Below are 25527 nucleotides of genomic sequence, written 5' to 3'. Positions count from 1 at the left end.
CTTTAAGCAATATAATAAACTTTATAAGTCAAAAGTTCTAGTGTAATTTTTTTTTAGAGTTTAAAGTGAAAGTTTATTAGTGAAGCAGGGAGAGAGGGGCTACTCCACAGACAGAACAGCCATGTAATGTTTTTCTTGGTCTAATTTATTTTTCAGCTCACCTCAAGAAATCTCCATGTATGCACAAGTAACTCATCAAAAGGCTGAGGAGATCTATCGGTATATTCACTATGTATTTGATGTGCAAATGATACCAAATGGTCTTAACCAAAGTAGATTGAAATCTGATATATGACCAGACCGCTCAAAGGTGCCGTTATCAAAGAACTCTCACAACACTAAATGCACTCTAATAATCATTGCTGTGGTTTGGGATTAACAGTTTAAAATATGTAAATTAGAGAACATATCCATTTCTATTATTTTATATTGTGTATATTTTTATTTATATGTTATATATTTTAAAAAATATGTATAATAATTTGATTAACTGGACTATAAAACTGTTTATTGAATAATAAAAGGTTATTGAAGGTGTAATTAAGAAAGTAAAAGCTGGAAAAAAAAGTAAAAGCTAGAGTTCGAGATATATTTTGAAATTTTTCCAAAGATTTTTGTACTATCATCATTTGTTAGCATAATAGGTTGATGCATCTGCCTGCTGCCAACTTAATGGTCATAAACAATTTTTCCTATAATATCTAGAATATTTTAAATGTCCTGAGTCTACATACATATTGAATCAGATGTGGGTGTATTATGAGATAAGTGCCCCAGTAACTAGGAAATTAGAAAGTATAAATGAGTATGTTTACCTCACCAAAGGTGATCCAATCAAGTAGTCAAATCCTATTAGTATAAACTCTAACCAACTCTACTTGTTTGGTTGTTGTTGAAATATCATATTCAAAGAAGTGATATATTGGCTTGAACTTGGAAAATTTCTCATAGATGAGCTACTGAATGTGGACTTTCGCTGTGACCCATTCTTGTTTTTATGATGCTGTTCATGTTTTAAGATGATTCCATATTTTTACCTGCAACAGCTGAGGCCCTTCTGTCTAGTCCAGTGGTCCCCAACGTGGGGCACACGCCCCACAGGGGGCGATTTGATTTTTAAGGGGGACAATTTGAGAATTAGTTTTTGGGTTTTTTTCCTCTAACATTCTCATATTTAAAATTAATCTTTATTAATAAAAGAGGGATATTACAGATGTTCCTCTTTTTTCCCTCCATAGCTCCCCTCCGCTCCGTTCCCACCCTGCCCCAGGCCCCCGCCACCCTATTGTCTATGTCCATAGGTAATGCATACATGCATGTAAGATCTTTGTCTAATCCCTTTCTGCACCCCCTACAGCCCCTTCCCTCTGAGAATAGTCAGTCTGTTCCTTTCCCATGCTCCTGATTCTATTCCATTCCTCAGTTTATTCTGTTCATCAGATTTTTTTATTCTTTTGATTTTTTAGAATCACTTGTTGATAATGTATTTGTTGTCACTTTGTTGTTCATAATTTTAATCTTTACCTTTTTCTTCTTCTTCCTCTTCTTAGAGAATACCCTTCAGCATCCTACATAATAAAATGGTAATATGTAAATTACCATCACTCCGCTACGCCCACGATTGGGCCAGCAGGAGGCGCAGGGGGCGGGACTCAGGGTGGCCGGGGTAGCTGATTGGGCTCAGCGTCTGTGTCATGGCTGCGCCGGCGGCTTTCGGAAGGCCTGGGGCACCGGCGGACAGCCGGCCGGGTCCCCCGCGATCAAAGGCCAAAGCGGGGGACCCGGCCGGCTGTCTGCTCCGGCGCAAGGCCTTTCAAAAGCCTCCGCAGCGCTGGAGGCTTTCGGAAGGCCTGGGGCACCCGCGGACAGCCAGCCCGCTGGTGCACCAGGTGCATGATTGAATCATGCACTGGGCCTCTAGTTTCATATAATACTGGTTTGGTGGTGATGAACTCCTTCCTTTAGGTTTTTCTTGTTGGTGAAGCTCTTTATCTGACTTTTCAATTCTAAATGATAGCTTTGCTAGGTAATCTTGGTTGTAGGTTCTTGCTATTCATCACTTTGAGTATTTCTTGCCACTCCGTTCTGGCCTGCAGTTTCTGTTGAGAAATCAGCTGACAGTCATATGGGTACTCCCTTGTAGGTAACTAACTGTTTTTCTCTTGCTGCTTTTAATATTCTCTCCTTGTCTTTAGCCCTTGGCGTTTTAATTATGATGTGTCTTGGTGTGGTCCTCTTTGGATTCCTCTTATTTGGGATTCTCTGTGCTTCCTGGACTTATAAGTCTATTTCTTTCACCAGTTGGGGGAAGTTTTCTGTCATTATTTCTTCAAATAGGTTTTCAGTATCTTACTCTCTCTTCTTCTGGCACCCCCATAATTTGGATGTTGGTATTCTTGAAGTTGTCCCAGAGGCTCCTTACACTATCTTCATATTTTTTAATTCTTTTTTCTTTTTGCTCTTCTGGTTGGGTGTTTTTTGCTTCCTCATATTTCAAATCATTGATTTGACTCTCGGGATCCTCTAGTCTACTGTTGAATCCCTGTATATTATTTTTTATTTCAGTCAGAGAACTGGTATGCTTAATTTCTGACTGGTCCTTTTCCATTTTTTTGGCATTCTCACTAAGATCCTTGAAAGTTTCACTAAGTCCCTTAGAGGTTTCTAGAAGATTCTTGAGTAACCTTATAACTGGTTTTGAACTCTATATCCAGTAGTTTGCTTTCTTCCATTTCTGACATGTTTCTTAGTCTCCACATTTTGGCTGTTTCCCTGTGTTGGGTAGAGCTTCTAAATCTCCTTGAATTGATAGAGTGGCCTTGTGTAGTAGGTATCCTATAGGGCCCAGTGGCTCAGCCTCCTCAATCACCTGAGATGGACACTCTTGGTGCACCCCTTTGTGGGCTGTGTGCACAGTCTTGTTGTAGTTGAGCCTTGATTGTTGTTGGTTTCACTGGGAGGAATTGACCTCCAGGCCAATTGGCTGTGGAGACCAGCTGCAACTACAGTGGGAGAGCTGCTGTGCAGGAGACACACTTATGGAGCAGGACTTGCTTCAATGGGGCTTTGGTGCTCACTTAGTCTGCCCCTTGAGTGTGTCGCTTATGGATGTGAAGAGCTGTAATGGTCTGAAACTGACCACTAGGTACACTAGCTCTTGGGTCTCCAGGGAGGTGCAAACTCAGCCACTGCCTGAGGCCACCCAGCAGAAGCTACAGAGAGATCTGCAGATTCCTCCTCTTTGTATCAGGTTTGGGAGTGCCCAGATGAGGCCCAGCTGTGAAGCAAGGCAGGCTGGTGCTGGTTCCAGGTCTTAGTCCTTTTATTTATAGGTTTGGGGCTCCCTGACCCAGCTGCATCTTTGTTTGACAGGTTTTTAGCCTGAGAAATGACAGGCCATTTATATGAAAAGCCGCTGTGCACAGCTTGGGTGGGGTTGTAAATTGGGTGGGGCGGGGTCTCGGAATCACCAGGGTGGAGCAAACAGAAAAGGCTGGCAGCCAGCCCTGCATCCCAGGAGGTCCCAGCACGGGAACAATGACCGCTGAGAGCACCTCCCTCTGGAAGAAAGCTGCCCCCGAGTTCCTGCCCCGATGCCAGACAGTCCAGTTCTCCTCGTATGTGTCTGGGTCCCCTAGAGCATCACCCGGCATTGGAGCTCAGAGGCAGTGGGAGCTTGTAAATTCAGTTCGTGGTGTTGGCCTTTTAAGAGGAGCAGCTGGGTCTCCAGCAGCCTGTGGGTCACTGAGCCCCAATCCGCACTGGTTTTTACAGTCCTAGTTCTTACTGCCCTTAGGAACTTCTTTCCCCAGCTTTGGGACCCTGGGCTGGGGGTCTGGTGTGGGGCTGGGACTCCTTGTTCCTCCGGGCAGCCTCCGCAGAGGCGATCTCCCTCCTGATTAAAAATCAGCACACATGGGTGTTGGACCAGCTCATTCCACACCTCCTACCAGTCTCAGTGTGTTTTCCTTCTCTAGTTGTAGGTTAAATAATAGCCATCTTTCTGGTGGTTCTGGATGATGGTTGTTCTGTATTTTAGTTGTAATTTTGATGTGGTTGTGGGAGGCAGCGAGTACAGGCATTTGCCTATGCCGCCATCTTGGTTCTCCAAGAATAAGTTATTAACTGAATTTTTTGCAGTCCTTATGGTTCTAGGGGCCTCATATACAGGATATAAATATATACTGTGGCATATTTATGCATTCAGTTCTCTATTGTTTTGAAATTTTATTTGCTATTTTTTCATATCACTTCATATTATTTTTTAAAACAATTTTAGTGATTTCTTCCTCAGTACTTCAACTGTCCTTTCATTCTTTTATTTTTCTCTTTCATGGATGCCATGTTCTTTGGAAGCTTGTTTAGACCAAATTAATGGCCTTTTAGGCTTCCTCCATGTGAATAGCAGTTCACTTTTTGAATAATTATGTCATGGGGGTGGGGCGGGCATCAGGATTTTAGAGATGCTTAGGTGGGGCATGGCCAAAAAAAGGTTGGGAACCACTGGTCTAGTCAGTCTAGTGCTAAATCAGCCTTTAATTGTGGACATTTCCCCCTATTTACAGCCTTTTATTCTGTGGTTGCCTCTTTCTTGTTACATTGTTGGGTTTTTGGTCCCTCATAGAAGAGCGCTTTTCTTACCTTAGACTTGGCAGGAACTTCAGAGCTTATCTAATTCAAATTGCTTTCTTATCAGAAGATAAAAGTGAGGCCCACAAACAAGTGACTTAGGGAAATCTAGAGCCAGATCACAGAAACTATATACTCTAAGTTCTCTTCTGCTAAAAACCTACTATAATTGTGAATTTAGCTCCTTTGGGATACTGTAAATTCTCAGTTCTTCTAAAAGCAACTGATCTCATATTTCTGTTGTTTGTTAAAGCCAGCGAGAACGTAAGTTCTAAGTTATTGGCTGATAGCAGTTATCAATCTGTTATCTCTCGGGTTCAATTTACCTTCAGTATCTTTGTTTGGTATAATGGTCTAGACTTTGAGCATTTCTCCCTGTAGTGAGCACCTTTCAGTTTTGTCAGTAGGAGGAGGAAAGGGGGTCACTTTCTGGTTTCGGTTTGTTTCGCTCTTCTGCTCCTGATGCAGTGTCAGCAGTGCAGGTGGCTGGGACACCTTGTGGTTCGGGAAGCGTGCAGTTCTTCAACAACCTACATTGACCTAGGCTTACCACACCTGGCAGCACCTCCCACACAGACACTAATGTACCCAGATTCTGTCCACCCGGCAGGCAAAATATTTCATAAATTAACATGGTGTGAGGGACAGAACTAGACGATTTTATTTACTAGAGCACAAAATTCATGTACTTGTGCGGGGGGGAGGGGGGTTTCCCTCACTTCAGCCTGGCCTGCGCCCTCTAGCAGTCCAGGAGCCCTTGGGGGATGTCTGACTGATTCAGAGGCAGGAGAGGCTCCCACCGCCGTCGCTGTGCCAGCAGTGAGCCTAGCTTCTGGCTGAGCAGCGCTCCCCCGTAGGAGCGCACTGACCACTAGGAGGCAGCTCCTGTGTTGAGCGTCTGCCCCCTGGTGGTCAGTGCACATCATAGCGATTGGTCGACTGCCCTCTGGTGGTCAGTGCACGTCATAGCGAGAGGTTGAGCGGCCTAAGCCTATCATTAGCATATTATACTTTGATTGGTTGAACGGATGACCGGACACTTAGCATATTAGGCACTTATTATATAGATGCTTGCTGTATAGAGAGCTCTATTCAGAGTTAAGCTGCAATAGCTCTCATTGATAGCACTTAACTATCAATCCTATTGATTATCTGTCCATCTTTTTATTTTTCTTTGAGTCCTTAAAGTCTTTCTTTCCACTTTTAAGTTTTATTTGGAGGTTACCTTAAACCCTACTAGCTTATTTTATGGCCTGATGGAAAGAAATGGGGCTAACTTGGAACTTGGCAGGTGGGCTACAATAGAATAGACTGGGAAGGACACAGCTGTTCTGATAGGACACAGTGAATATGGTGGTGGTGGGGGGGGGGTCATACTTTAGTTTATATCAGTCTATACTATTTCAAAATTATCTTTTTGTTTCCCATTAAGCAATTTAAGGAGCTTCTAACTCCTAAAACACCTTCTGTTAACATCAAGCAGCATGGCATTATATTAAATATTGGCAACTTAAGTTCTACAACTCTTATTTTTTAGAGCCACTCTAAAATAACCTTTGTTTGTTCCATCCTACATCTATCTGTCAAGTCTTTGTGGTAGAAACAAGCAAGGAAGTTTAAAGGAAAATGATCAATCTAACTGAACTGTTCTTTTTAAATCTTGTGTTTCTATAAATCCTATATTATATAACTGCTGATTAACATTGACTAAGTTTGTAAGACACAAGAAAATGTATCTTTTACTAAGAGTTCTGGGTTAAAAAACAACCAAAACACAAATATTATAAAAGCAAACTAATTTTATTTGAACAATTATGCAGAGAAGGGTAGGTGAACATGTACTGTAAACCAGAGGGGAATATTCTATGTCAAATTTTAAAACATAATGGCAGAATAAGCTAGAGTTTTTTTTTTGAAAACAATGTTTACTACAACATAATAACTCCTTATAATGGTAGACCTATTATTACTTGAATGTTTGTCTATTCCAGTCTTTTTAATATTTACATGTGCTGTGCCTAAATATGTAAATAAGGCTTAAGGACGCAACAAAATCTGTTCTCTGACTCTTCCTAATGAAATACTGAAAAAGCAATAAATTAAAATTTACATAGGTTCATAGATATGCCAATAATAAGTTTTAAGAAAAACAATTGGGTGAAAAGAAAGCATAACAAATAGTTTCAACAAGTAATTTCAACATCATATCAACTTTGGCTTACATACCAAGTGTTGAAAAATGCTAACTTCAAGTGTTCATGAATTCAGTAGCTACCAGTACAATCTATCCTTTATTCCCCTCAACCTCCACCTTTAAGGGTAGCAACATTTTCTTGAAAGATTTTAAAAATTCAGTTTGGATCATGATTTTCTTAAACAGACTTAGATGCTTATGAGAGACTATTTATATAGCAAGCAAAAACAATTTTCCTTATATTTTTAGTAAGCTGTAGCAATGAGGAATTTGCTATAGAAGGATCTTTAACTTTGAATACAAACAATAGAATCTTTGACAAGGAGCCCACAATTTCAAAAGAAGCTACTTATAAAGAAAATATATGTGTTGCAAATGAAGGTATGCATAACTGTCTGCTTCTTGATAAAAATACTGGAAATATTTTCTCACTTTTACTATGCAGAATCAGAACTTGAAAAATAATAATCTTTCTCTTCTTCATCCAAAGACTCCATAGCATCAGTGAAAAGTTTTCCAATAGTAGAGCTTTCTCCTAAGAAGAGTTTAATAAAAATGATGAATACATTTCTAAAAGTAATTTCAATAAAAATAACTGTAAGATATCAAATGGTAGGTCTGTCCACTTGATAAGTTAATTTTAGTACCATGTTAATAAAGAGACTGCTCTACAATAGAACTGAGCTACTAAAGAAAGATATGTGTATTACCTTTGTTAAGTGGGGTTTTTCTTCTTGATGGAGTTGAAAAATCACTTTCAACCTACAAAAAGAGTTTACATTAATAGCAAAATGGTACCTTCTGTGAAGCCTGCCTCAAATCTAGACAAAATTAAGCCTGCTTTATCCCCAGAGTACTTATAACAACACCTAATCGATAATAATAATAACAATAAAAGTGTAATATGCAAATCGACCTAACGGTCAAACAGTGGAACGTCAGTCTGAACGACCATGCCAGCCAAGGCGAGTGTAATGTGATTGGTGGGGGGCCCCCCATCACCCCATGATCACCTCGCAGAGGGAGGCCCAGGCCACTGGCCGGAGGGGTGATCAATCGGGGGGCTCCACAATCACCCCAAAGAGGGAGGCCCAGGCCACTGATCAGCGGGCTGTGATGGGTAAGCAGGGCCTCCCTTGGCGGAGGTGACCCATCACAGAGCCCTGGCTGGGTGGGTGGGGCCTACCTCTTTGGGGCGATCGATCACGGGGTTCTGGACTGTTAAGAGGGCACAGGCCGGGTTGAGGGGACCTCTCCCCCTCTTCCCCTGAGTGCACGAATTTCGTGCACCAGGCCTCTAGTCATATAATTATCCATGAAATGTCTAATTCTCTTTTAAGATGTATTTATTTGGGGCAAGAACCATGACTTATTCAATGTCATTTCCCACATTACAAACTTATGCAACAGGAATTAAAGGATAGTCTATGGGCCTCTGAAAGTTGCCAAAATCTCCTAAGTACTTATGCCATGACATTATACTAGTAACATTTTAAAATTCTTTAAAATCTTTCATACAATGGTAATTTATATTATAAGCTTTAACTGAGTAATGCATGCTTACATACATGAGTGCTTTTTAAACTATTGGCCATAGCTGGTTATCTTTAAAAACTGAAAAGAAACATAATAGAAAGGGAAATATGACAGTATACCCACTATGCAAAGGGAAGTATTTTTACAACTTTTGAGATACAAACTCATGTTCATAGATTGTGATGTAAATAATTTCTTTTCCCCTGTGAAATGAGTCAAAACATTATTACATTTTTTAGCTCTCAAAATCATTTGGTGAGAGAAACCAGTATCATTATGACCTCAGGGTCATACCATACATAAATAAAATGAAATTAGAAAGCTCAAGTAGCTTGCTTCACCACAAAGCTGGTATCGGGAGTCAAACCTTGACACTTGAATTTTTAACACTACATAAATCCTTTGCTCTTTCTATCCTCACACATTGGCTACAAAATATTAATCTATGAAAAATGGGGCTAAATCACAAATATATAATTTGGCAGCTGAAATTATAGTCCATTAAGAAAAACAAAAGAATATTTAAAATTATGTCAAATACAGAGACATAAGTTTTTAATAGTTTTTAAACTATTAAACAGTTCATATGGATATATGTATATGAACTGTTTCTCATTTTGCAGAGAGCAGTGGACTAGGGTCTTGCTACTACTCAGTATGGTCCATGGATCAGCAGCAGGGGCAGCACCTGGAGGTTGCTAGAAATGCAGAATCTGAAATCTACTAGATCAGATTTAACAAGATCCCTAGGTGTCTGCCATGCACATTAAAGTTTGAGACACACTTGTCAAGGCAACCCAACTTCTTACTGGCAAAACAGACACTAGAAGACAAGTCTTCTCACTATGTTAAGGTGATTCCTGGTCCTTTACAACAAACCAAAATTTCATTTTCATAAGGAATGTGGGACTGGGAAAGGGGAATCTGAGAAACACCAAGAGGGAGGCTGCCTACATCTTTAATTATGGAGTAGAGATTTCTTTTGAAGAATTTAGTCTCCAGGCTGATTTTCAACCAAGCTTCCCAGAGGTGTCATTTCCTGTGGACAAGTGAAGCCCACAAAGATTGGATGTAATTAATTCCAATCTTTAGAGACTCTGAGAGGAATTTTACTCTAGGCAAGTGTACAATATAAATATTTCAGAATGGGTGAGGGAGGAAGAGGTGTCCATAACTTGGTCAGAGGAATATACCTTCAGGGGACAAGGCAGTCATTTCCCATTCTCCTACCTCCATAAACTGTATTTCTCTAAGATTAGCTATTTACTTTGAGGAAATCTGAGGTGAATTAGCTCTTCTAGAATATAAGTTATCCAAAGTAAAATCAAACAAAATTTTAAAATTAATTCAAGAGGATAAAGGATTCTCCCAATTTTTTTATCAAAGGGATATAGATCACTATTAAAGCAAGGCTGAGTTAAAATTTTTTCTATCATTAATTTTAAATATTGATCTACATATATATATAAATTAGCTGAATCTGAAAAACATTTAGAAGCTGCATGGAATTTGATGAAGTTTCTTATTTTATAATAATCATAACTCAGTCTGGATGATTCCCCAATCACTAAACAGATATGCTTTTGTGTCTGGCCTGAAATGTCCTTCTCTGACCTGTGCTTTTCCCACCCTATCTGACTCTTTGAATGAAAATTTTTACCATTTTCACTTTCCTCAAATAGAGTGTATCAGCTGCCACCTGTAATTTACAGCACTTGGATACTTACCTCATTCACAACCTCATGCTACCATTTACTTATATTAATTAGGCTGTAACTTGAGGGCAAGGCCTGTTACATAACCTATAACTCCCGCAGTTTGCCATGTATTATGGTTGTTCCATAAATACGCGTTGAATAAATCTGGTGTGAAGAATAAAAATACTTACTGTTTTTTTCTTGATATTGCCCCAGACAACACCACCTTTATTTTTATGTTTTTTTTGCATATGAAAAACATATTTATCACAATCATTCCTGTTTGAAACAAAATAATTGCAAGTCAACATTAACTACCATAATTTTATCCACAGATTGAACAATTGACAAAATTAATTTGTTTCAATTTCTAAAAAGTGCGTTTTCACTAACATTTTTAAAGACAATGGTGTACCCAGGAAGATGGACAAAAAGTTTAGAAGATTTAAAGGAAATGGAAATACCAGATAAGCATATTCTAGGAAATTATGGTTTTGCGTGTTCATTGCCCCATTTGTGCTCTTTCCAGTCTCTATTTTGCTGCTGCTTCTTTTTCAAAACTCACTGTGACTTCTTATCCATGAATTCCCTTGTTACACCTTTCACTCCTTTCTCCTGGCCACTTCCTTCCCTAATCCAGATTGAATCTTGAAGTTGATAACTTTAAAGTGATAAAAACCCTTAATTTATAGCATCCAACTGTGTTGAGTCTTCAATTCAGTGTACATCTATGAAGTTTTTTCATTTCTTTTTACCTTACCTATTTTTTTGTTAATTCTCATGGGAGGATATTTTTCCCATTAAAGGGGAGTGTGGTGGGGGGAGGGGGAGAGAGAGAGGGAGAATGAAAAAAGGAGAGGGAGAGGAAGAAATAATGTGAGACACACACATTGATTGGTTGTCTCCTGTATGTGCCCCAACCGGGACTGGGGATCCAACCTGCAACCCAGGTACGTGCCCTTGACCAGGGAATTGAATCTGTGACATGCCAGGGCTTTACCTTATCTATTTCTTATTTTGTTTTGTTATAATTTTTATTTATTTAAATGCTATCTTATTGTTGACAGTATTACAAATGTCCCTGCATTCCCCCTCTACATCCCCCTCCTCCCAGCCCCAGCCCCACCCAGGCCTTTACCACACTATTGTCTGTATCCATTGGTTACGCATATATCAATACAAATTCTTTGGTTAATCTGTTCCTGTCTCTCCTCTCCCTCCCCTCTGAGATATACCTTATCTCTTAATCCTCTCTTTCCTAGCAAATAGACCTGACTCATAATTTACAGATGAAAATTAAACAGAATGGTTGTTCTCATTTTCCCCTACAATTCCTAGTCTTTTTTTTTTTTTTACAGTAAATACCAGCCGAGCACCAATTCTAATTCTTTCTCTTGGCTCCAAGATATCCTATGTGATTGATTACCTGTTCCTTTGTGACTATTTGGGAGCAACCTTAAAGGTGTGACAGGTAGAAATTTGTAAATGTGCGACTGTATTAAGATATAATGTGTACCACAAACACTCTTGCATATTACCCAAAGCAATATACAGGTTTAATGCAATCACCATAAAAATCCCAATGACGTTTTTTCTTTTTTGGTCAATCCTCACCCAAGAATATTTTTTTAGAGAGTGGAGGTGGGGGTCGGGGAGAACATTGATGTGAAAGAGACACATCCATTTGTTGCCTCCCACAGGCGCTGTGACCTGGGTCAGGTATTAAACCTGCAACCCTTCAGTGCACGAACCCATACTCTAACCACTGACACTTTTTAAAGAAAGAGAACAAAACAATAATCAGATATGTATGGAACCATACAAAAGACTCCTAATACCCAGAGAAATTCTAAGAAAAAAGAAAAAAGCCAGAGGTATCACACTACCTGACTCAACGATAATGAAAGCAGCATGGTATTGGAAGAAAAACAGACACACTGACCAATGGAACAGAACTGAGAGCCCAGAAATAGAACCATATGTATATGGGCAAAAACTTTTTTACAAAGAGCCGAAAACACATAATGGAGAAAAGAAAGCCTCTTCAATAAATGGTGCTGGAAAAACTGGAAAGCCATTCAAAAGAATGAAACTAGTCTACTGCTTGTCCCCATGTACAAAAATTAATTCAAAATGAATCAAAGACCTAAATATAAGATCTGAAAAGAACAGCTACTAAACTTGGTTATAGAGAACATTTTATGAACTTGACCCAAAAAACAAGGGAAATAAAGTTAAAACAAATGAATGGGACTATATCAAGCTAAAAAGCTTCTGCATAGCAAAAGGAACCAATAACAAAACAAAAAGGCAACCAAGCGAATGGGAAATAATATTTGCAAATAGCTCTGACAAGGAGTTGATATAAAGATGTTCAACCTCACTAGCTATTAGGGAAATGACTCAAAATTATAATGAGATACCACCTCACACCTATTAGAATGGCTATTATGAATAAAATAGGTAATAAGTGTTGGAGAGGTTGGAGAGAAAAAGGAACCTTCATTCACTGCTGGTGGGAATGTAGACTGGTATAATCACTATGTAAAACAGTATTGAGGATCCTCAAAAAATAACTGAGTTACCATATGACACCAGCAGTCCCTCTCCTGGGTATCTACCTGAAATACCTGAGAACATTTATTCGCAAAGACACATGCACTCCTATGTTCACTGCAGCATTATTTATGGTAGCCAAGACATGGAAAGCGTCCTCCTACAGATGACTGAGTAAAGATGTGGCACATATACACTATGGAAAACTGCTCAGCCATAAGAAAAGATGAAATTCTGCTATTTGCAACAACATGGATATTGAGACTATCATGCTAAGCAAAATAAGTCAGAAAAAGCTAAGAACAATGTGATTTCACTCATGAATATAAAACTGAAACTTACTGACACAGATAACAGTATTGTGGTGACTGAGGGAAGAGGGTTGAGAGAGGGTAAGTAAAGGGTAAAGGGGACCAAATATATGGTGATGGAAGATGATTTGACTTTGGGTGGTGGGCACACAATGCAATATACAGGTGGTGGATTATAGATATGTACACTTGAAACCTATATGATCTTCTTAACTAATGTCGCCCCAATAAATGTAATTAATTAAAAATAAAAGATTGAAGAAAAAAAAAGATGTAATGTGTACCACAAATATTGTTCATTGGCTAGGCAAGTGAATAAGCCTAGCCAGTTCAGGATCACCATCTCATGAGTCTGTTGTCCTGTACAAAGGAATCATTTCTGAAATGATAAAAACTTTCATAATTTAAAACTTAAAAAAAATGGGGGAGTCAACTAGAGCTGGTTCAATTTAAGAGATAGTTTAGAAGGCCTACGAAACTCATGTTTTAAAGCATTGATCTATGAACCAGGAGGTCATGGTTCCATTCCTGGTCAGGGCACATAGCTGGGTTGTGGGCTCAATCCCCAGTGTGGGGCGTGCAGGAGGCAGCCCACCAATGATTCTCATCACTGAAGTTTCTATCTCTCTATCCTCCTTTCCTCTCTAAAATCAATAAAAATATATTTAAAAAATAAAATATGAAAAAAAGTTTTAGGAAATATATTCATTATATGAGTCCATCGTGTGCTCTATAAGAAAAAATGTCTATTTGCCCAAATCTTTTATTTTTATAGAACTCAATAATTAAATTATTGAGGGTATGTGTTTTTTCTTTTTTTAACTGATTTCAGAGAGAGGAAAGGAGAGGGGGAGAGAGACAGAAACATCAATTAGTTGCCTTTCCTATGTGCCTGGACTGACCGGGATTGAACTCGTGACGTGGGTATGTGCCCTGACTGGGAATTGAGCCCGCCACTCTTCTGTGCATGGGCCGCCAGTCCAACAGCCAGGGCAGAAATCACTAATTAAAGGGCCAAAAGGAATTAGTATTTTAATGCTTTTCATTTGGCCAAAGTGCTTACCAAAAACTTTGTCCAAAATGATCCTCTCAATATACTTTCACCTGCACTAAATACTAAATCACAAGTAAACAAAAAATAATTTGGGGATGGATAGGGAAAATTGTTTTTGTTAAATAAATGTAAATTAAAGTTCCATCAGGCTTCATTGAGGGTACTGAATATGGTATTTTGAATCATTATGATTTGGCTCTTGCCCCTCACACTCCACGGAGATTGTTCTTACTAGATCAGCATATGGGATAGCCTATTTTTAGACCTCCTTATCACTTTCCATCTTTTCTGTGTAACATTTTACTGTTGGCCACCCCTATTTTTCTTAATATTATTTATATTTCAAACTAGAGGCCCGGTGCACGACATTTGTGCACTGGATGGGGGGTCTCTCAGCCTGGCCTGTGCCCTCTCACTCCCCTAAGTGGGCCTAAGCCGGCAGTTGCTGTCGTGGACACAGGAGAGGCTCCCACCACTGCCACTGCGCTCACCAGCCATGAGCCCGGCTTATGGCTGAGTGGCGCTCCCCCTGTGGGAGCGCACTGACCACCAGGGGGCAGCTCCTGCATTGAGAATCTGCCTCCTGATGGTCAACGTGCATCATAGTGACCGGTTGTTCTGCCGTTTGGTCGATTTGCATAGTAGGGTTTTATTATATAGGATAGTTCCTATATTCATATAGCTCAAAATTCGAAGTCTCCCAAGATATCTTAGTTTCCCAAGGGATCATCAGTGTTTTCAGTCTATGTATCCTTTCACAGATATTTAATTAAAGCAATTATGTACAAGTATACACATATACACACTCATGTATATCATACCTCTATACATAAGTGGCAACACATAATTCAATATATATAACTTTTTCACCTACTATATTGTGGACATTTTATCATAGCAGTATATAAAGAACTTTCTCATTAATTTCTATAGCTATATAAAGTACCAGAAGTTACTTGATTAGTCCCTATTTATGGACATTTGAGTTGTTTTCAGTATTTTGCCATTATAAGTAATACTAGAGGCCTGGTGCACAAAATTCGTGCACGGGGGGTGTGTGTCCCTCAGCCCAGCCTGCTCCCTCTCCAATTCAGGACTGCTGGCTCCCAACCGCTCGCCTGCCTGCCTGCCCGATTGCCCCTAACCGCTTCTGCCTGCCAGCCTGATCATCCCCTAACCACTCCCCTGCCAGCCTGATCAACACCTACCTGCTCCCCTGCGCACCCAATTGCCTCTGACTGCCCTCCCCTGCCGGCCTGGTCACCCCTAACTGCCCTCCCCTGCCAGCCTGGTCACCCCTAACTGTCCTCCCTTGCAGGCCTGGTCGCCCCCAACTGCCCTCCCCTGTTGGCCCGGTCACCCCTAACTTCCCTACCTTGCCAGCCTGGTCGCCCCTAACTGTCTTCCCCTGCCAGCCTGGTCACAGCTAACTGCCCTCCCTTGCTGTCCTGGTCGCCCCCAACTGCCCTCTCCTGCAGGCCTGATCGCCCACAACTGCCCCCCCACCGGCCATCTTGTGGCAGCCATCTTGTGTTGGAGTGATAGTCAATTTGCATACTACTCTTTTACTAGATAGGATTGCAAGGAATAAGCTGAACATTCACAATTCTAAAAGTAGGATTGTTAGGTTAAAGAGCATGTGCAAAGCATATTAACTTTGATATATATTGACAAACTGCTGTCTACAGAGATTGAACTAATTTACCTTTTTGCTAGTAATTCATGAGAATGACTTTCCTAATTTGTAGGAGTGCTGTATCAGGGAAATTAGCCTTTTTCCTGTGATGAGTTCCACATATTCCTTTCTCAAATTGTCATTTGTGGTTTTTTAAATTAAATTTATTGGGATGATATTGGTTAATAAGATTATATAGGTTTCAAATGGTCATTAATAATACATCATCTGTATATTGCATTGTGTGCGGCACCACACAAAATTTAGTCTCCTCCTGCAATCATCTATTTGACCCCTCTACCCACTCTAGTAACTACCATATTGTGTTCATGAGCTTTTGTTTTGTTCATTCATTTGTTGCTTTCTATTTTACACCCTACGGATGAGTGAAATCATGACTCTTGGCCTTTTCCGTCCAACTTATTTCAATGAGCATCATACTCAAGATCTATCCATGGAGCCTTGGCCAGTGTGGCTCAGTTTGTTGGGTATCATCCCATACAACAATAGGTTACTGGTTCCATTCCCAGTCAGGGCACATGCCTAGGTTGCAGACTAGATCCCTGGTGGGGAGTGCACAGGAGGCAGCTGGTCGATGTTCTGGTCTCACATCAATGTTTTTCTCTTTTTCTCTCCCTTCCTCTCTAAAAATCAATACACACACACACACACACACACACACACACACGATCCATCCATGTTGGCACAAATGGCAATACTTCATCTTTTCTTATGACTGAGTAGTTTACTGTATATATGTAACACATCTTCTTTTTTTTTTTATTTTTTTTTTTGTATCTTTTTTTTTTTTTAAATTTCTTTATTGATTAAGGTGTCACATATTTGTCCTCATCCCCCCATTCCCATCCCACACCCCTCCCCTTGGATGCCCCAACCCTCTGTTGAACTTAAGCATTGGTTAGGCTCATATGCATGCAACACAAGACCTTTGGTTGATCTCTCCCCCCTCCCCCCACCCTCCCCTATCCTCCCTCTGAGGCCCGATAGTCCGATCGATGCCTCCTTGTTTCTGGTTCTGTTCTTGTTCATCAGTCTATGTTGTTCATCATTTCCCCTAGATGAGCGAAATCATGTGTCACTATAGAAATACTTATAAGAATTGAATGTGCGACGAGCAATAATAGTTATGCTGACAGGCAAATGAATCAGTCTGTAGTGAGTTTCTTTCTGGACCAACAGTTCTTTTGAGACCCAATATCAATGTCCACCGGTTCCCTATGAGTACATGTCGGCACTGACCCCTCAGCTCTGGATGGTGGACAAATGGTGGTAATGCAGGTCCGACTCCCTCTGGTTTGGTCTCGGCTGGACCCAGGGGCACTGCTTCACCCGGATCCAGGGGCCCACGGCCTCGCCCGGACCCGGGGCCAGGCTCACCCGGCTCCAGGGGCCCGCGGCCTCGCCCGGACCCGGGGCCCAGGGCTCACCCGGCTCCAGGGGCCCGCGGCCTCGCCCGGACCCGGGGCCCAGGGCTCACCCGGCTCCAGGGGCCCGCGGCCTCGCCCGGACCCGGGGCCCAGGGCTCACCCGGCTCCAGGGGCCCGCGGCCTCGCCCGGACCCGGGGCCCAGGGCTCACCCGGCTCCAGGGGCCCGCGGCCTCGCCCGGACCCGGGGCCCAGGGCTCACCCGGCTCCAGGGGCCCGCGGCCTCGCCCGGACCCGGGGCCCAGGGCTCACCCGGCTCCAGGGGCCCGCGGCCTCGCCCGGACCCGGGGCCCAGGGCTCACCCGGCTCCAGGGGCCCGCGGCCTCGCCCCGACCCGGGGCCCAGGGCTCACCCGGCTCCAGGGGCCCGCGGCCTCGCCCCGACCCGGGGCCCAGGGCTCACCCGGCTCCAGGGGCCCGCGGCCTCGCCCGGACCCGGGGCCCAGGGCACACATCTTCTTTATCCAATCATCCATCAAAGGACACTTGGGTTGTTTCCATGTCTTGGCCATTGTGAGTAATACAATGAATATAGGGGTACCTGTGTATTTACAAATAAGTATTTTCGTTTTCTGGGTAGATACCATGAAGAGGGAATGCTGGGTCATATAGCTCTATTCTTAATTTTCTGAGGAACCTCCATCCTGTTTTCCATAATGGTTGTACTAATTTACATTCCCACCAGCAGTGTATGAGGGTTCCTTTTTCTCTACATCCTCTCCAACAACTGTTATTTTTTTTTAGTCCTTTAGGGGTCAAATAGATTGTTTATGTTTGATTGGTACCAAATGAAATTTTTTAAATATAGTGAACTACATTCTTTTTGTTAGTGGCTTCTGGGTCTTCCATCATAGTCAGAAAGTCCTTCACTAATCTAAGACTATAAAATAATTCTCCAAGGTTATTTTAGGTATATTTTATAGTATAATTTTTCACATGTAAAACTTTGATCCAGTGGGAATTTATCCTGATGTAAAGTGTGAGCTGTGTTCCAACATTACGGAATAACACACCTGCTTGCAGAAACTCTCAATCCTTGACTTCTAGGAACTATTCTTGATTTTTTAAAATATAATGACTTTTCTCATTACTGACATTTATTTTCTTCAACTCATGAAATGTTAAATATTGATGCACAGAATTACAGTATCTTATGCATAAATATTTACCTGTTTATAGAGGCTGTCATTCCAGGACTGACATGCTGACACTGAGGAGTTTTTGCCAATGGAAAGATAACTGAGGATGGAGTTGTTGGATTTCTGTCCATATTTGGCAGAATATCTTCTTCTTGACTGAACTGGAAATCTGGCAACTAGAATACAAATATTCATTATCAGCAGGCACCCCTAATAATAAAATTCCTCTTCACAAAATGTTTTTGGAGGGCTTTGTTTTTTCTAACTTATAATTTCCTGAGATAATGAAAAATATTGGTAGGCAGAGTAGAGAGCCTTGTCCTCTAAAAAACTTGGTTGTGTAAAATGAATACAATGACACCTGTTTCTACAATTTGTATAGACCAGGGGTCAGCAAATGTTTTCTATAAAGAGTCAGATACGTATTTTGACTTTGTGGTCCATACATTCTCTGTCCCAACTACACAATTCTGCTGGTTGTAGTTTGAGGCAGCCATAGCCAACATGTAAACACTGTTCCTGTCTGTGCTCCAATAAAATTTTGCTAACAACAAAGGTGGTATGTTAGATTTGTCCCATGCGCCATAGTTTGCTGACCTCTGTGTAGACAGAACAAAACAAAACTGTGATTCATTTACTATTATGCTTGGTACTGAATAGGAATTCAAGCAGTATTAAACCTTTTGTGTATATACGTCCAATAAATAATTCAATTCTTAAGATTTCACTTACCTTTACATTAAAACCATACAGAAAGTGGACTTATGCCACAGAAAATGAACTACTTTACTGCTTTCTATTTCTATTTTATTACCTTTAGTTTTAAATTGTTGAGACTATTACATTTTGGCCAAAACATATATAGAACCTGAAATGATGGTGGAATAATATAAGGGGTACAATCCTGAAGGACCACATTGTTGTGCAGAGAACACAGTAAGAACCTCAGATGGCTCCCTTAAAACACCTCCCTTTATAACCTGTGTAGATAGAAGGGGGCCCAGATAATGATGTTACTAAGTTATTAAAGCATTATGTAGCCTTTACAGATTGAAGATGAGTTAACAATATTAAAAAATGAGTAGATGAGCCTCATTAGTAGGTGTGGCTCAGTGGTTGAGTGACAACCTATGAACTAGGAGGTCACGGTTCGATTCCAAGTTGATTGTGGGTTCCATCCCGTGTGGCGTGTGCAGGAGGCAGCCGATCAATGATTCTCTCTCATCATTGATGTTTCTCTCTCTCTCTCTCTCTCTCTCTAAAAATCAATAAAAACATTTTAAAAAAATGAGTTGAAAAAAGTACCCTTCCGTCTAGGTCACTAAAACTCAATTTTTACACTTAATAATAGTTCAGCTGTCTAGATCCATCTATCTTCGTATTACTTTAATCTTAATATCCTTAAGTTTCAAATTTGTACTTAATGTTTGTACTGTATTTCACTATGTTTATGAAGAATATTCTTAGTTGATATATGGATTGATTCTAGTATGCTTTTTTTTTCTGTATAAAAATAAACCTGCAATGATTATCTTTGTGAAGATTTTTGGCATCTTTTCAATTTTGTAGGATAAACTCCCATGAGTAGAATTAATCTTCATGGCTCTCATATGTTGCCATAATGCTTTCCAAAAGGTATGATTCATCTCTGCATCCACTGATGCATGACTGTATCAACATCTCCATTGCTTTTTGTTAATGGATATTTTAACTTATTTTTTAAATGATTCTGTAATTTAGAAGGTATAGTTACATAGTAACATTTAAATGAGTTCTTTATGTCATACTAGAGGCCCGATGCACGAAGATTCGTGCAAGAATGGGCCTTCCTTCCCCTGGCTGCCAGCACCGCCTTCACTCGGACCGGAGCCACATTTCTGCCTTTGCTCCAGTCCGGAGCTGCCTTTCTGCCTTCCCACGCTGCCCAGAGGCCCGGAGCAGCTGGGGCAGTGCGGAATGCCTGTATCATCAACATGGCGACGACACAGGTGCCCCGCCCTGCCTCTGGCTTCTCAGCTCGTGCCTATGCAAATTAACCTGCCATCTTTGTTGGGTTAATTTGCATACTCACTCCTGATTGGCTGGTGGCTGTCGCAAAGGTACAATCAATTTGCCTCTTTCTCTTTTATTAGTGTAGATTATTGGCCTCGTGTTATTTGTTGCAAATATTTTACCCCAATCGAAGTTTTTAGTTACGATTTTTGATGTAGATAATTTATTGTACAGTGAGTAATAATCTTTTATCACTCTCAAAAAAAAAAGTTTGCCTCATTGTATATGAAATTTTAAATATACACATTTGGCATATTTCTGGATTTTCTATTTGGTTCTACAAACGTTACCTAGGAACCTCATTGAAGGGTAGACTCTATACACTGATGAGAGTGGCCTGAACTGGGTCATGTCTGTGGAGACTATCAATCCTTCGCCTAAATATTAGGGATGAACACTAACCATATATAAAAATAAGATAAAAATCAATATAAAGAAAACAATTAAAAAAAAACCCAACAATATCATGCATTCAAGACTCTTACCAGCACTCTTTGTTTCTTCAAAGGTGTTGCGCTAAAAAAATCATCATGGTCATCTTTTGGCAACTGATCCAGAAAATCCCTCATCTGCTGCTTCCTCTTAAGAGTTCCCACTTTGGCAGTTATCTTAATAGCTTGCTTCTTATCTGAATCACCTCTCTTGCCTTAAGAGTCAGCAAAACATTTTGGTAAGAACTTGGTCATTAGAATAACTGCTCTAAAGTTAACAAACTTGACAAAATCTAAACTGTGTATTCATATTAAGTAAATTTCAGCCTCTATTAATATATATGTTTTTTTCTATAACAAGGGATCCTTTCTGCACTGGAATCTGTGCAATATCATTAGCCCACAAGATAGTACTCATGAAGAAAATAGCCCACAAGATACTCATGAAGAAAATACATGTAAGATTAGGCAGGGTTCGGTTAAAAAGGTCTTAAACTTGTGAGAAAGATTATTCCCATACTCCTCTTACTGATACCTAATTTATTGTTTTTGCTAAAATATAAACCTCATTTAATTATGACAGGAATACTGGATACACCCCCACGTTTAGAATAGGACTTCTCTAGCATAAACCTTGGGCAGAAGTGTGCACTCCTGGAAGCCATGAAAACTAAATTTATTCTGATAATGAAAACCTACTTTGGGGACCCTACACAAGTGGCCTGAAATTAAATTAGACCCTTAGAACAATAATCCAAATATTGAAATTTGTGGATCCAATTGCTGATATCCTAGAACAAACTCAAATCACAAGGCTGCTAAGGCTAATGTTGAGAGAATTAACTAGCTAAGATGTCCAAAGTAAACAGATGATCTTTGGAGTTCTTTCTAGTTTTAAAGTTTTAAGAAAACATCTATAGCACTGACTGGTTTTGCTCAGTGGTTAGAGCATCGGCCCATGGACCGAAGGGTCTTGGATTCAATTCCTGGTCAAGGGTACATATCTCCATTGCAGATTCAATCCCCTACCCAGGTCAGGGCACATATTAGAGGCAACCAATTGATGTTTCTCTCTCTCTCCCCCCTTCCTCCCTCCCTTCCACTCTCTAAAATTCAAAACAATAAAAATAAAAAAAAAATCTATAAGACACTTGAATATCCTATATAATAAAGAGCTAATATGCAAATGGTTGTCATGCCATCATACCATAATGGCTCAGACACTCAACACTGGGGAGAGAGGAATGGGGTCCAGCCAGGCTGCGGCAGGAAGAGAGACAAGCCGCCCGCCCCGTGATCCCAGGCGCCTGCGGTTGTACCTGCAGATCGGGAGAGGGACAAGCCGCCCATCCCGTGATCCCGGAAGCCAGCGCCTGTGGCTGCACCCCGTGATCCCGGGTGCCAGTGCCTGCGGCTGTGGCCCAGGAGAGGGACAAGCTGTCTGCCCCGTGGTCCCAAGCGCCTGCAGCTGTGGCCTGGGTGAAACTGCCCGCCCACGGTCCCCTGTGGCTGCGGCCGGCCCGGGCTAAGCTGGCCCGGGTCCTGGGTGCCTGCAGCCAGCCAGAGGGAGGGAAGCCCGGGTCTTGGGTGCCTGTGACCGGCCAGAGGAGGGAATCCTGGCTCCCGGTGCGGGACGAGGCAGAGGTGGTTAGGGGCAATCAGGCCAGCAGGCAAGCGAGGGGTTAGGAGCCAGCGGTCCTGGATTGGAGTGTGCAGGCTGGTGCTGAGGGTACCCGTCTCCCCACCGCCGTGCACAAATTTCATGCACCGGGCCTCTAGAGTGTGTGTGTGTGTGTGTGTGTGTGTGTGTATAATACATCTAGTGAGTGATTATAAGTTGATACAGAAAACTAGGAAAAAACTATTTACTACAAAGTTTACCATTTTTTTGGCCTTTGGGATTGACTGGCTTTTTCTTAGTGACATGTTTCTGGAATCCATTTCCTTGGGGATCTTCCATGTATTTTCTCTGGCATTCTTCAGCAGATCGAGAACCTACAGCCATAGCAACATCTGACCAGAAACCAGGTTTGTGCTTGGGAAGAGATGCAAAAGCACTATGGAAGACCAAATCCAGTTAAAGAATATGAAATTAAAAAACAAAAACAAAAAACAAAACCTGAATGCATACCACTAACTAAAATCAATCAGATTTACTGAGCTAAAGAAATTTTACCAAAATCATTCTACTTAACTATTTGGAAAGAAGATACACCCTATACTCAATAACTTACTCTACTGCTTAAAAATATGATGACATAATTGAACATCTAGTAGATGCATTCTATTTTGTTTAATCTGAAAAATCATCTCCAATCTCAAGATATTTCTTCCCAAGTCCAACAAATCAGTGATTTGACTTGGGAGGGCTGGAGGAGGGGCTCTAGCATGACTAAGTTTTCTACATTGTTGTTCAAATATTACTGGTGCTAAATATATTGAAAGATGAGCTCTGAGTTCATATACATTCCAGGTTATGTGTTATGCTTGGCTTGCTTTCATTATAGTATTACAGTTTATAGAACAGAATATTTTAGATATAATACTTAAGGGAAACGAAAATTGAAATAGAAAAAAACTAAGTCAATATAAGATAGTTCTCCAATTTAACAAATGAATTACATCCTAATAGTTCATTTGTAAATTAGTCTTTAGAACACCTGGTTTTGGGTACCTACCCATATTAGCACACCACCACTTACTTTGAATATATTTTATACATGCAGTGTTGTACTGATAAATTTTTAGCAACCAGCTATCTGGGCTTAAAAAGTCCTTCTTTGCAGTATTTGCAAATTTCCATATTGTAAATACCCCCAATGTGGCTGATTTCAAGCTACCAACATGATTTCATTGAATGAGGAATAAGAAATGTGCCATATCACACCATTATATAAAATATCAAATGGTATTATATAAATTATACCATACAGGTATAATAGGTGTAAAGAACCTTAAGGGTATCCTAATATATAAAAACCCTGGGTTGTAATGACCAGTAACAACCGGAGGCTGACCAACCAGAAGTCCGTGCTGGCCCTGCCCCCAAGCAAGCGGTAAGGGGCAATCAGGCAGGCAGGCAGAGGGGTTAGGGGTGATCAGGTAGGCAGACCAGCGGTTAGGGGAGATCAGGTAGGGAGACGGCCCCTCACCGGGCTGGCCCTGCCCCCAAGCAAGTGTTAGGGGCAATCAGGCAGAGTGGTTAGGGGTGATCAGGTAGGTAGACCAGTGGTTAGGGGTGATCAGGTAGGCAGGCAAGTGGTTAGGGGAGATCAGGTAGGGAGACGGCCCCTCACCGGGCTGGCCTCGCCCCCAAGCAAGTGGTTAGGGGCAATCAGGCAGAGTGATTAGGGGTGATCAGGTAGGCAGACCAGCGGTTAGGGGTGATCAGGTAGGCAAACGGCCCCTTGCAGGGCTGGCCCCGCTCCCCAGCAAAGAAAGAGGGAGGCCCAGGCCAGCCAAGCCATTGCACCCCAGCCTGTCGCCTGCAGAGGGAGGCCACCGGTGGCAGGGGAGGGGGGACAGCGCTGCACAGATGGCAAGCAGTGGCAGCAGCGGGAGTGGGGCCAGCTGCCTGCAGCCTGGGGAAGGAAAGCCCCGATAGACCCTGATCTCAGGCCAGGCCTCAGGCCCCTACCCGAGGGGTCCTGGATTGTGAGAGGGTGCAGGCTGGGCTGAGGGGGACCCCCCCCCCCGCCCAAGTGCACAAATTTTCATGTACTGGGCCTCTAGTATATAATAATAAACTGTACTAAAATAATTACTAAGTGACGAGTTAAAGTATTATTGTTTTTAATAAATTTCTTTAATATTGTGGTGGTTGTTAATCCTCACCGAAAGATATCTTTCATAATGATTTTTAGAGAGAGTGGAAGGGATGGAGGGAAGTGAGGGGAGACGGAGAGAGAGAAATATCGATGCGAGACACATCAATTGGTTGCCTCCTGCATGCACCCTGACAGGGGTTGGGGATCCAACCTGCAATCCACATAACATCCCCTTGACCGGGAAATGTACCAGAGTGCTTTGATGGGTGGGCCAACATTGTAATCACTGGAAAACATCAGCTAAGGCTAAATTTCTTTATTTTTTAAATGACTATTAAACAATCAATTTGTAGAATCAATTTGTAGAAATCAGCTCTTGTGAACAGTACCAGTTGACCACAGAAGACCATTCACTCCATGCATAAAAGGAGAATACTTATAGGTATTAAACACTGTTAATGAATTATCTACTCTTTTGCATAATTAATCACTAAAAAAGATTAGAAAGCTCTAGCTTCCCTATTTGTGTACATAGGTAATTTTCAAGTATAAAGTTGCCTAAAAGGGCTCTTTTATCATAATAAAAAACTGAATGCATTTAACAGGAAACTAATGTGTCCTCCCAGATAATTTTAAAAGGCAAATTTAATCATATCACTGCAGTCCTACTTAAAACTCACTTCATTATTCTTAACATAAAAACCAAAATATCCTAAATAATAAAAGGCTAATATGCAAATTGACCCAAGGGAGGAATGACCAGTTCCTATGACATGCACTGACCACAAGGGGGCAGACGCTCAAAGCAGGAGCCCACCCCCTCCCCGCTCCCCGTGCCCAGCGCGCTCCCACACGGGGAGCGCTGCTCAGCCAGAAGCCAGGCTCACGCTGGAGAGCGCAGTGGCAGGAGCGTCTCCTGCCTCCGCATCAGTCGGACATCCCGCGAGGGCTCCCAGACTGTGAGAGGGTGCAGGCTGGGCTGAGGGACCCCCCCCAAGTACACGAATTTTGTGCACCGGGCCTCTACTTTAATATAACTTC

At 41.5% G+C, this 25527-nt stretch overlaps 2 protein-coding genes across 4 annotated transcripts in view; one reads left to right on the top strand and one right to left on the bottom strand.

Annotated features, from left to right (window-relative positions):
• FANCM (FA complementation group M) overlaps positions 1–1571 on the top strand; it is an 82147-nt gene extending 80576 nt beyond the window's left edge. Inside the window, exon 22 of the mRNA XM_079776012.1 lies at positions 157–1571. Coding sequence (XP_079632138.1) covers positions 157–295 — 139 coding nt within the window. The 3' untranslated portion in view covers positions 296–1571. The remainder of the gene's footprint in view (positions 1–156) is intronic.
• A 1913-nt stretch (positions 1572–3484) lies between these two features.
• MIS18BP1 (MIS18 binding protein 1) overlaps positions 3485–25527 on the bottom strand; it is a 78754-nt gene continuing 56711 nt past the window's right edge. For all 3 annotated transcript variants that reach the window (XM_079767244.1, XM_079767243.1, XM_079767245.1), the window contains 6 exons: positions 22601–22776; positions 20774–20934; positions 18267–18412; positions 10248–10335; positions 7534–7585; positions 3485–7358 (listed from right to left, as the gene is read on the bottom strand). In XM_079767244.1, coding sequence (XP_079623370.1) covers positions 7261–7358; positions 7534–7585; positions 10248–10335; positions 18267–18412; positions 20774–20934; positions 22601–22776 — 721 coding nt within the window. In that variant the 3' untranslated portion in view covers positions 3485–7260. The remainder of the gene's footprint in view (positions 7359–7533; positions 7586–10247; positions 10336–18266; positions 18413–20773; positions 20935–22600; positions 22777–25527) is intronic.

This window comes from Cnephaeus nilssonii, assembly GCF_951640355.1.
Source record: "Cnephaeus nilssonii genome assembly, chromosome: 1".
Classification (NCBI taxonomy): Eukaryota; Metazoa; Chordata; class Mammalia; order Chiroptera; family Vespertilionidae; genus Cnephaeus; species Cnephaeus nilssonii.
This window is presented reverse-complemented; position numbering and strand designations above follow the sequence as displayed.